The sequence below is a fragment of the Lytechinus variegatus genome, chromosome 1, assembly GCF_018143015.1.
Source record: "Lytechinus variegatus isolate NC3 chromosome 1, Lvar_3.0, whole genome shotgun sequence".
Lineage (NCBI taxonomy): Eukaryota > Metazoa > Echinodermata > Echinoidea > Temnopleuroida > Toxopneustidae > Lytechinus > Lytechinus variegatus.
Window position 1 is genome coordinate 75,276,772 of NC_054740.1, and position 13,133 is coordinate 75,289,904.

The 13,133-nt window shown below is 35.2% G+C and overlaps 1 protein-coding gene across 3 annotated transcripts in view; it reads left to right on the forward strand.

Annotated features, from left to right (window-relative positions):
• LOC121423022 (mitogen-activated protein kinase kinase kinase 13-like) overlaps positions 1 to 13,133 on the forward strand; it is a 40,569-nt gene that overhangs the window by 16,338 nt on the left and 11,098 nt on the right. Inside the window, exons 1-4 of one of the 3 annotated variants that reach the window (XM_041618296.1) lie at positions 3,017 to 3,153; positions 9,399 to 9,670; positions 10,254 to 10,510; positions 11,800 to 11,983. In XM_041618296.1, the coding sequence (XP_041474230.1) occupies positions 9,519 to 9,670; positions 10,254 to 10,510; positions 11,800 to 11,983 (593 nt within the window). In that variant the 5' untranslated portion in view covers positions 3,017 to 3,153; positions 9,399 to 9,518. Of the gene's footprint in view, positions 1 to 3,016; positions 3,154 to 7,880; positions 7,968 to 9,398; positions 9,671 to 10,253; positions 10,511 to 11,799; positions 11,984 to 13,133 lie in introns of those variants that run through there. The other 2 variants (XM_041618314.1, XM_041618305.1) reach the window with 2 other exon arrangements.

Sequence of the window (13,133 nt, forward strand, 5' to 3'; positions counted from 1 at the left end):
TGGTCTCTTTACTTGGCATTCTGCCAGTCATCAGAGTTGATGTTAATAATAATGGGTGTGGCTTGCTTTATAGATAACTACATTAACTAGTAAACCTATCCCTTGTATAGACCCTTCATTCTGTATGATTTATGATCGTAAAGTACAAAAATATCGGTCTACGTGTGCATATTATAAGGGTTGAATTGCTAGAATTGAACAGAAAGAAAATATTCAAAGTTGGAGATATCTTTACATTTTATGATTTCATGAAAGATGCTTCATGCATTGTTAAATTGTTAAATATATAAAAGTCATGATTGAAAAAATCTGAACTTGAATACTATTATGAATATCCATGACACCTGATGAAGATGGATGTTCCTATGAAAATGTCTTGGATTACTATTAATAGAACATGTAAGTTCAAATTTTTATTCATGAATTTCCATCTGTTGAGCTCAGAAGAAATGACAATTTTTCATTGCTTTTAATACAATAATACTTTCACTCCTTTCATAGAATATACCAGACATGTATCTGGAGATGTAGATGTCTGTAAAATATTAATATTATTTAGTTTTATCAACAGTACCAGTCTGGGAGTTTTTTTTTTTTACTGTAAAAAAAATGCCTTTTAATTTCAAGTGCGCTCAAGTCTAAACTAATTGTATTGGTGGTTAACGTTAGTGTTTACATGTGTATCAGGATTTGTATCATTGATGCTAGCATGTGAAGCTCGGTAAATATCTTCCAGTTTTAATGATTAGCTCACAAATCTATGGTTAAAACTTTTAATTTTTCTTTGAACTGATGAGTTCATTAAAACAATTTTGTCGTGTTTCACCAAAAGAAAAAAAAATAGGAGTATCTTCAAAGTATGTGATATTGCAAGGTGTTTGAAGTTTCAGATATATAATTGTTTCTTTGAGATCATTGTAAAATATCGCTTTATATTTTACTCTTCACACTGCACTCTTTAATAATCTTATTCTTCTGAACCATTCTTTTTCTATAACCTTCACTTACTTCAAAGTTAACAACATACAAGTTCATTTCCTGAATTGTGCAATTGAATTGTGCAATCATTTGTTTTTACTACAGGAAGCAGACTAGTAGTTGTTGACATGACCTTAAATCATGACAGATGCTATGACAATAGGTTTGAAGTTTAAGTCCAAAACTCTGCCACAGTTATTCTTCCACTTGAGGTCATGCCCGTATGATTTCTTTATTGCTGGCTATTCAAACAACTTCCCTCAATCAAAGTCCGATAGAATTCTGATCGAATGAGTCAGACTTGTAACCACATAGGGTGTTCCCCATTTTGAACTGAAGAGTCAATATAATTTTTGCCACCTGTTTTTATATTGGATGTAGAATTTGTAGCATTTGTGGGCAGGGTTTACACAAATTAGTGTTATTTTGTCATATTTTTACCTTATGTAAAAATGATAGAACTAGTAGCCATTATTGGCCTACTTGTATCTCTGCACAGTGATATTTACACTGCATCTGTAGTTAGATATTTGATGCACATTCGGAGCTCAATGTAAAGCCTACATGAATATAAAGAGGAGATTTGGTGGTGTAAAGCAGTAGTGTGGTAGACTTCCCATTCAGAGACATGAAGGGTGCTGTTTCATTGAATTCAAATCAATTTCACCACTTTTTTTAGTTGAAGAATCACCCCCCCCCCAAAAAAAAATGAACTACTAGTAGTCATGATGGGGGTATATTGAAGTTCATTTTTATTTTATTTGATATATGATATGAAATATCATAAAAGCTTATTGAAGGATACACTGTTCTTGGTTCAAAGTATGCTAAACTGAAGACCTTCACTTGTTTTCCATGATGCCTGATCAGACAAGTTTGTGGTTTTGTATTGTTCTATACAATATTTGTGAAAAGATTCAGAATCTTTTGTTCACTGCTGTTTATCCATCTCCATGAAAGTAGTAGGCCTGAAAGCATTTTGAGCTACAATAGTGGAAATGAACAATGAAGCCCTGGCAGCTCATAAAGGCCTCTGTAAGTTTATGGGAATGATGTGGAAGAAGAAAAAAACAAGGCAGAAACATGTAATGTACGAAAAAGATAGCAAACATGTACATGTAATAGCATACTCTGAGATGGGCAGGAAGAAAGAAGAGAGGGATGAGAGAGAGAGAGAGAGAGAGAGAAGAATGAGAAAGCAGCACAGAGAAAATGAAACTGGCCTGTGTTTGGTTGAGGGGATTAGGAGCTGACCTGGTGCATGTCCCTGAGCCATGATTATTCTCCACCCCTTTTCTCAAATGGAGCAACTTGATTGGTCAATACTTTTAATGAGGTAAGGGGATGCCCCCTTTTCTATTACATCATCAAGTAACAATTTACAAAGAAGGATCGGGTGATCTTGTTTGGGTCCACTGTGTTTGTCAAGTCTCTTTGCCAACAAGTGTGTGAGTAGAATACATGCACTTACTCCTTTTTGTCTCGTTAATTTGATTAATAGCATCTCGATAAAGCTTAAAGGCATGAATGTTTTATCAAGAAACAGACAGTTTGTAATTTTTTTTTCAGATTCACAACAGTACCTGTGAATTTCATTCTTTTGGAATTACAGAAGTTTAATAATGTTTTCTCTTAGAACTTAGAAGACACAAATGATTGTCATAAAGTTATTATTTCAATAATCTCCTAAAAAAGTTCTCATGATTTTATGTTTTCTAATTGTAAAATCATATGTATTACAATTTGATATTTTGAAGCAAGTTTATTTATGATTAAACCCAATATCTATCAATAACAGTACACCAACTTCAGAATATAATCTTGCAAACAAAACACTTAAGAGTCTATCTTTGTGGTATTGCAACAAAGAATAGACACAAATAAGTTAAGTCCTCGTGACATCTATAAATACTAGATCCTAGGGGTCATCAATATATCAGTTCCAGCAGTATTGATTTATGCAAATTAGTAGGTAAAGAGTTTTTCTGATTGGTTGATTGGTCTGATAATATTTTATTGCCTTGAATAGTTGGGTAGGCTCTATAGGCTTTTCTGATAACATGCTATGTGGACTGTGATGGTAGAGGGGTGTTCTTTGCACCGTGTGAATTCTTGAGAGTGAATTTGTTCTTGAGTGGTGCTCCTAGTCTGGATGTTCTTGCTCTTTGGGCATAGGTGAGTTTACAATAAGTAGTCAAGATCATTATTATTGCTAGGGAAAGAAGTGTTGCAAACTTCACGTGTCATAAGTTTATTTTAAGCAAAAACTTCTTTCTTTTTTTGCTCCTTTTTAAGATATGTCTATTGTCTTCTACTTTGATGGAATGTAGGGAATTCATTATTCACGATTAATATGCTTTGATATTGATCTATTAATTTCTCTATTTAAGTTTTGATGAGGTCTTCACCATTCACCCTTTTTCTTTTTGGTTCACATTTCTTATGTTTTCAACTCCTTTTTAAAATTCTTTTCTGCTTTCAATTTAGTTCCTATTAGGTATGATTTTTCAATTAAACAGTCTCTATTACTGGCCCATCAATATTTTTATGAAAAACTTTTGAATATGAATACAGATTGACTTTTAATCACAGACAATTGTAAGGAAATTGATCATTATAAACCTAAACATGGCACGTGTGTGAAAGAACCTATTTATCTATAGACCCATTATCATCAGTCCTTTCCTTTGACTTCTTTGTTAGGAATAGTGTTTAAATGTCAATAATTTAATCACACTTCATTTTATCAAGACCTTTACCAAACAATCCTCAGAGTCAAAGTTGAAAACAAGTCATCTAGGACTCGTGATTGCAAATAAATGCACCGCATTGAGTGGCTGCTCTGGTCAGCTTCCCAGAAAATGATGACATCACTGTAGCATATCGTTACTGTTCCAGTGGGATACCTATCATCCTGTCATGGTATACTCATAAATGTCATAGCCAATCTTCACCAAGATTCACTGACTTCACAAACTTCAGGGTGGGTCTGAAGGAGGGATAGCTTTTAAACCTTTGCCTGGTGTAAGAGCTACATGTATGTGGTCCCTGCATTATTTGTAAACATAAAAGCATTCAAGAAATTGTAATTGCAGCCTTTGTACCATTAAAGGAGATGGATTTTATGCTGAATAAGATTGGTTTTGTATATGAATTTACTTGGAAGCAGATGCAGGCTTTCCTATTGGGGTTGGGTGCACAGTAAATTATCCACATTCAGGGGGAAAATTCCATGTTACCTAAAATACTATATACATATACTGTACTATACTCACTACTTGGTACCATAAAAAAATGACAAGAATGAAAAGTTACTTACTCCAAGATGACAGAAATTGTATTAATAAACTTGAGGAAAAACTTAACAGCAACTTGATATCTTATTTCTAGCTGGTGTTGGACCAGCTGAATCTCTAAGGGTGTTTTTATGCTTCCATTGTGTAGACAGAATTAGTGTTTTTAAACATCGTTTCAGAACGCCGATTGTAAACTTGGTTCTGGGAGTGCTGTTTATGCTTAACTTTTCAGAGGCGAAATCACGATCTACGGCTGGCTTCGCATCGTAATTTTCATTGAGCAGGAAAGTTAGGTCAAATTGGGCGCGCACTTTTTTGAAAGTTTATGGTCTTTTCCGAGTGTTATAGTCGACTCCTGGGGGTCAACATTGAACAGTTTCCAAGTAATCGCATGGAGCTTCTTGACATAGCCATAGAATTTCCACCAATACTGGAATAGTCCTCCATCGACATTCATGTAGGAAGTAGAAAATACATGTAAGTACCATACAAGTTTGGGGAAAGAGAAAGAAGTTTGCGGGTGGGAGATAAAAAGCAAATAATACTGAAGAGAGATAATTGGAAGGACGAAATATTATGATGCTATTCAATGTCTGTCTCGGAAATCTTCCTACTCATTGTGCAATTAACAAAGACTAACGCTTGCTCACTGATGCCATGTGTCTCTTGGATGAGATTTCCCTGAATGGATAAAGCTGATATCAGATTAATAGTCCATGATGATGGAATATGGCAATTAGACAAAGGGTATAGGGTCAGAAGTGCAATGTGAATACTGTTTGTTTGAATTTCATAGTATAATAGTAATATTTGATACTGGTAAACATCTCAGATGATGCTCATTCCCATGTAGTGTTTTTAGAATAGTCATCCTTAATCCTTATGTATATGAATCTTATTTTCAGTTATTCTATGCTTTTGCTTTGTGGCCTGTCAGTATAACATGTTCCACATGCATGCTATCCATCCCTGCAACAGGAAACATAATTTACAATCGTTGTGGCTCTCCATCCTCTCTGATTCCATCTTCACAAGCTCTTTGGAGCAGCGCCCGGCCGGCAGTAGACAAAACCCTCCAGCTTCCACTCTTATCTTCCGCAAAGGTCGTATTCTCCAGGCCTTGGTGCCGCTATGTCGCGCAAGCCCTCTAATGTTCAATTCATGAATCTTTGGTTGCGCTTTGCCTCTGCTTACATGATCCTTTTGCTTCACTATGGCAGGATGGGAAAGAGGGAAATTATCCCAATGCCGTCCAGAGATGGGAGACTTGTATCTGCGCCCTCAATCCATTTTGGGATGGGATTTTACAAGCTGGAGCCAAATATACTCCTCTTCCTTGATTTAATCAACACCAAATTTAGGATTTTGCTGGAGAGTTGAGAGAGCCAGATAGTATCTGATACATTAAATTCAAAGTTGAATTTTTATTTAGATTCATGAGTTGTCAGTGCAGTATTTCATACTTCATTTTGTGAATTTCAACTGGGAAAAAAGGATCAGTGATATCTGATTTTAATCATTCATGAACCTATTCAATATTAAACAATGTACATCTGAACCATATTGAAGTAGAATATAGCCTACATGTACATGTACTATGCACTTGGTTGTATTCTCTTCCTTTCTCTCTTTCTTTCTCTCTCTCCTTTCTGTCTTGTCAGTTAAAATTGACTATTCCAAAGGTCTTAGTGCACAATACAACCCATGGCTTTAGCATGGAAACATTCATGAAGATGTTAATCTGTATGCATGAGAATGAAAATTAATAATTCATATTTTCTGGAAGGATATCAGTTTCCAATAAAGTTCCATTGTGTATATTTACATGTTGAGAGAACAGGGGAAAACACACAAAAATTTCCTTATGACATATTTGGCATTTTTCTTCAAAAAAAAATATTTTGTAAAAATGTAATTGTGTTCTACGTTTATAGAAAATCTTGTGTATTTTTTTCTGCCTATTTGGTAATTTGTACAATGAACAATTATGGTCAAGGTCATGGTGATGGTGATAATCATTGTCAACATTATTATGATGATTCAATTCAATTTGCATTTATTTCATTTTCTGTGTAAAATGTACATAATGCAAATATACAAAATTATTAACAAGCTAAAATAAAAAATGAAAATGAAACAGGGAACTGCCGAAAAATCTAAGAGGCCTTGTACATGCGCAGTTCCCAGTACATTGTAAGAAATGACAAGATAAAATACATGATATGAACAAACAGTGACAAAAGAACCAGAAATTACAATACAGAAATGACTACACATACATGTACTTTAGATAAAGAAACTGCTTCAATATTTTGAGAAATTAACTGACTTACATAGAGTTATATTGAGTTGAGTTTAGGGAGAGTGAAAATACTCTCATTTATTTCTTTCATTAATATGTATGTAAAAACATATTATAAATATACATTTGAACATAAATATACAAATGTAATCATGAAACATTACGAGGAGATTTAGGGGTCAAGTTCCAAATTACAGGGAAATTGTGTCGTATTGATTTCATTAATAGTTTTAAAAGGCCATATAGTGAAACAAATGTTTAAAACACGTATTGTGATGGTGGATTTGGTGATTGAGAGTGAACAATTCATGGACATTAAGATGTAATTTATTCTTAAAATAAAGAAAACCAAATAGAGCAATATAGAAATAGTACAAATCGAAAATATTATAAGAGACCTAATTTTTCTAAACGGTGGGGCAGAGTGAGCATGATAATGGCATCCTATGCAATACGAAGGGCTTTTTTTCTGAAATTTAGATAATTTGTCTAATTTTGTTAAATTTCATTTTCCCCAAACAGCAACACTGTAGTTCAGATATGAGAGCATGAAAGAATTGTACAGTATTTGAAATACTAGTGCAGAAGATGGAAGGGAATCATGATAATTGGTAATTAATTTTGACGATGATGGTGATCATCATGATCATGGTTGTGGTGATGATGATAATTGTGATGTTGATGATGATGATGGTGGTGGTGATGGGATGATGGTAATGAAGAAATGAATAATATTACTAAGTTAGATAATGGTGAATAACCAACATATTCTTTGGGGGCACCAGTTCTTTAAAAATGGACAGAAAGAATAAGCTCGATGGGAAGAGTAAACTGATCAGCATTTCATTTTCTTAATAACCCTAACACATTAGGATGAGAGCTTCGCCAATGTAATTTTGATAAGGGCAATCAATTGAGCAGTACGACAGTGCATCGTACTTGCATTTATCCACTCAGCATTAATCTGATTCTTGTTTCCAATTTCTCTTCCATTCCCTCTCATCAAAAGAGAGCGGGCATCGTAATTAAGCTCTGATGTTACACCAGTCCCCGTACCCCTTTATCAAATTTCATAAAGCACAACATGGTAGATAATAATTTGTGTGTATGGGTTGCAAATGCATTTGCCCCACACGATCCAAGTCTCTGGAAGAACACACACACACAGTTCTGCATCTAGCAGCTATCGTAATGCCTGCATACAGATCTCTGCATCTATTTCAACGCCATTACGTCATATGCCTACTATACATTCGGAGCAGAGCTGAAACGGTGGACCATACTATCGGTAATCAACATCGCGGCGGCATTCTGCGCTACGATTCTTGGCTGTTCGGTTGCGTTATGAGTGTGTTCGCACCGGCTCTGTGAGCATGGAACACTGCATAGTAGTAAGCATCTCTCTCGGCACCTATCTGTGTGTATGAGGAGTAGGGCTAATTTATGCAATGACCACTGGGGTGTATGAATGGATGCGTAGAGGCTCACGCTGCTTCTATCGATGCGTGTGTAAGGGTGTGTGTATACATACTATTATTCATGGATGGGGAAGCTCTGAAGGCAATAAATTATTGGACCTGCATACTAATGAACCTATTCCACTATTTTCTCTTTGAAGGTTGCTGCTTGCGTATAGTAATTTAATTCAATCAAGTAATTATCTACTTGCTCTTTATGTTTTTTATTACTAGTATTAGGCCTTTATACACTGCCTCTGGAGTACTGTGTATTTTCTTTTTATTTTGTTTATTTTCTCTCATTTCTGTGACTTCAGAATTTTTATATGATTCATTGCTGGATGCGATCCCCACAGTATTCTTTTTCAACTGACAAGTATTTTTGCAAAGGAAAATTTTGATTTATGAATGTTTTGATTATTCTGTGTGGCTCTTGTCTTGAGTCATCGGCCCTCGCTTTGCATAAATCTCTGCGATCATGTGATACACGCACCACTTTGTGGACCCTTTTGCAGAATTTTCCTGTGTTCATGCTTGAATCACAATGATCATGTGTTATGATTTCTTCTCTAAATCTGTTTGGACACGAGTATAAATGGAATAAACTTTGCTGCTGTTCATTTGTTTTTCTGCTCAGCAACTTTATTGTCTCGTAAATCTTTGTTGGATTTATATCTTATATTGGAATACTGCTTTTGGAAAGAGTGTAGTGATCTTTGATGCTTGAAGATGGTGTCCTGATAACAATGGGCTCATTTACATGGGAGGATACCCAAGGATATCATTGTGAAATAACTTATCTGTGACTACATGTACATGTAACATTTTGCCTTTGTATTATTCACAGGGTTATAACGTGTATGGTAGTGGATCGTATTACCGAACACTTTTCATGAATTCAATCATTTCAAAAATATTATTTTCATAAAATTCACCAAACTTTCACCATAAATACACAATTACCTACAAAATCTAAATATGTAAAAATTTGCCGAAATCGTTTTTCCCTTTGATTATATTAGCTTCCAATCGGACCCCTCTTCGGATGTGAAATATTTTGGTCACCTGAAAAAGGTGTCTTATTACCGAACGTGTGTTTTCAATTGGAAAAGTTGAGAAATCAACAAAATCACTGATGAGCTATTTTGACCATATTTTATTATTTTTAGAATATTAAGACTTTGAAAATGTGTTTTGACCATTTTTCATCATCTTTATATTCAAGTTCTCTTTGGAAGGATGTTGCAAAGAATTGAGCGTATGAAATTATTTTCTGACGCGTACGATGCGCACGTTCGGTAATACAAGGCCGGTCGGTAATACAACCACTCACTATACTTTGCTACTTTTCATTGTATCTTGCAGAATTCAAAATAAACATCCTCCTCGTGTCTGTTACAAATTGAAACTCTCTCATCTTGGCCCTAATCAGCATCAACGACCTGCTCTACCGGTGTAACGTGAGGGCGTCCTACCGTTGCCTTCATGCCGAGTCCGCAAAGTATGGCCACTCTTTCGGTGACTGATTGTGGAAGTCACCAGTTATATGCTACCAAGGATGAACCAATCACAAGTCAGCATGCTCCGGCTCGGGTAACTGTAACAACCAACCCAGAGCATGAGAAGTTCTCAAACTGGTGAGTTCGAATCTTCTGGAGGTTTTTATCTTGTTACTGATGTACAGTTCATGTAGGCCTACATCTCAATTATTTGTAATAGGCCTTTATTAGATTTTTCAAACTTTTATGACTAAGTACTTCTTTGAATGAAAGGAAGTCTATTTAATTTACAGCTATAGTTCAACGCTTTCAAATAGTTTGAAGAAACCAATTTGTGATTCTGTTGGTCTCCATGGACCCCTAAGACCTTAATTAAACAAGGAAAATTTACTGCTTTGCAGACTTATGTTATAACACATTTTTCTCTTCACATTGTTTATTGTGTATTCTACCTTTAATATACATGTATGTGCATTTGAAATAACTTCTCTAGTAAACAAGTATGAACGTGGTAGTGGAGTTTTCCATTCTCCTTTTATCCAGCTTACTTTAGCTATTTTGGCAATATTGATAAGCCAAGAATACGTGGTGTATGTAATACCTTGTACATTTTACCTCTTAGATTCATTACGTTCAAGGTTTCTTGATAACTCAGTCATGACTTCCAGATGTTATTAACATCACGACTGTCTGTTTATTTCACCTCCGTCTCTCTCTAAAGCCTTTTGCAATTGGAGAGTTGCGATGAAGAGATCGACCTCTCGACCCCAAAGCAGAGCATCCCCCGAAAGAGTGACACCATCAACAATAACAATAACGGCAGCGGGGCATGTGAGACTCTTACTAGGAATGAGGGGGCGGTGAACTATAGAGGGATGCAAAGGCGGAGCTTGTTGGAGGGTATATGGGGGTGTCTCAAACCGGTCTGGAACATGATCGGAAAGGGAAATCAAGAGAAACAAAATGAAGGATTTTTAAGTAAGTAACAAAGGCATTGGTACTTGTTTTAATCTGGCATAAATGGAACAGCAATTTTTTTAGAAATGATAGAGATCATTCTTATTTTTGCTGTTTTTCATGGATATGTTCATTCAAATGACAATTTTTCATTGATTTTAATGGCCTTTTGAGGGCATTTTGTGTACCTTCCTATGGCTACCTTCAGATATAGAGAGCAAATAGATTTAGCCCATAGATATATTGGATCATTAGAGAGAGTAATTTAATTGGTATTGGACATGGAAATGTTAATCCAGACATAATTGAATGACATAATCACTTTTCAAACACTTCCTATTTTCATTTATTTATTAGTATTATTACTTTTTTTTGGGGGGGGGTGCATACACTTTGTGATGGATCAAGGAATATCATTGTATGAAGTATACACCAAAGTGGGAAAGTATTAAGAAGACATGATAAACATTTCTCTCTAAACTGATCCAGTAAGCAGCCAGGGCAGGAGATAAATAGGCCTACAGGTATTTATTGACCTTCATGCATCTATGCAAATGAGACGCCATCCTAGGCTCCTATAAGTGTTTTGAAGCAGATCCTTGCCCAAAGGCCTCAGACAAATCAATGTTGATGGTGACATGAAAAGTGGAGAGGGGTAATTTTCATATTATATATTGTCAGATGCTATTACATGGAGGCCAGTGTTTGTTGCACTTGGACAATCACTAATTTTTTTTTTGTCACTTGACTACTTTTTCCCTTTTCTTCTTTTCTTATATAAAGGTCACTCGTTTGTGATATTATTTATGCTTTTTTCTATTATTATTATCCTGTATGGTGCATTTGAAGTTTGTCTACATTTTGCCCAATCCACTTACATTTCAAACCGTAAGAATTTCTATAATTGTGAATAAATGCTAGTTTTCATGTAATAAAAAGACATGACTCTATTCTGTGCATGTATTATTTAAAAAAAAACCTATAGATCATTAAAACATACCATGCTTTAATCTTACTTTGTGGAATCAGGCCATTGTAGATTTTTGTTAGAATTACAATCTATTTTTTAAAAAATCAATTCAATGAATTTTTTTATAATATCTGTTTGTATTTGAAATCCATTAAAATTTCCATTTATATTCTATGGTTGTACCTTTATTCAGTGCAGTTTATTTATTTTTTAATTTTTTTGCTCATTTCATGTATTATCATCCGCTCAATGGCTCTGCTGAGTTTAGTTTCCGTTTGTCACATGCATCTGAGATTCATGTCCTAAATTTTGTGTTTCCCTCTTTTTCTTCTTCTTTCAGATGATTGGGAGGTTCCATTTGAGAATATCCGCAACCTACAGTGGTTAGGAAGTGGAGCCCAAGGCGCTGTCTTCCTAGGCTGGTACAGGACGGAACCAGTCGCCGTCAAGAAGGTCAGGGATGAAAAGGAAACGGACATCAAGCATTTACGCAAACTCAACCATCAGAATATTGTGACAATAAAGTAAGTGCATACAGGGCTAGGGCAATAGACTGGGCTATTTCGACGCCTAAGAAGACTGGGGGGGGCTGATTCAGCCCCCCCCCTATGATCTCGGCCGTCGATCGCGCGATCGCGACAAAAATTGGCACACGCGTTACCCATGGCATTATCTACAAAACTATAACATCAAATTCTGCAAAATATCTCATGTCTCATTAATTATGCTAATTTATGCGTAAAGTCATAAGTTTGCTCTAATTAATAAAATAATGCCCCTGAAATGCTAATTTTTGTTTCACATACTCTAGATAGGCATCTGATCAAATTGATTTTTAAAAAATTTCAAAATCGCATTTATTTTCTTATGTATTCTTTTGTTTTCTAAATTTCTTATGTATTTCTTTGTTTTTCGACTTTTTGTTTTTTATTGTTTTTTTAATGGAAATTGTCGGGGACTTTATTTTGACCATAAACAAGATGAAATTAATTGATTTTAAGCAGTAAAAGGAAAAATAATGATACATTTATGAATTTTGGCTAAGAACACTATTTGCATTGGATTTGTACACAAATTCACGTTTTTGAGTAATTTGGGGTCTGCATGCACTTACGAAATGTTGCGTAATTTTGGAACCGCGTACCGGGGGTCACAATTTTGGTCTCAAAAGTTGCGCGAGACTTGAAAGTAAAAAGTCAGCGAGCGACGCGGTCAAAAAATTTCTCACGGCGGATTTATCGCGAAAAATGTCGAGGGGGGGGGCTGAATCAGCCCCCCCCCCCCAGTCTTTTTAGGGTTAACTAGATTGTAGAATTTATTACAGTACTCATAATTTTCAGACAAGCCAAAATAAGGATTTTTAATACTGCAGATAGAGCCAACTAATCATTGAATTTTCCAATAATATTATAAAAAGAAGGGAGGGGTGTGTGGGGGTTGCAGCTCTGTAACAATGCAAAATTTTGAATTAGGGGGCATAGGGACAGAACTGGAAATGCTCCCATCTAAGTTGGCCACTGAAAAAATAACTCTATGCCAGGGCTGGAATACATGAAATATTAAAATTTGCCTTTCAATCTTTGATGTATAATGATGTCAACAGAAAAAATATGATTGATGAAGTCTGTTTGTATATAGACAGATTGCCTTCAATGTATATCCCAAATGAGAAAT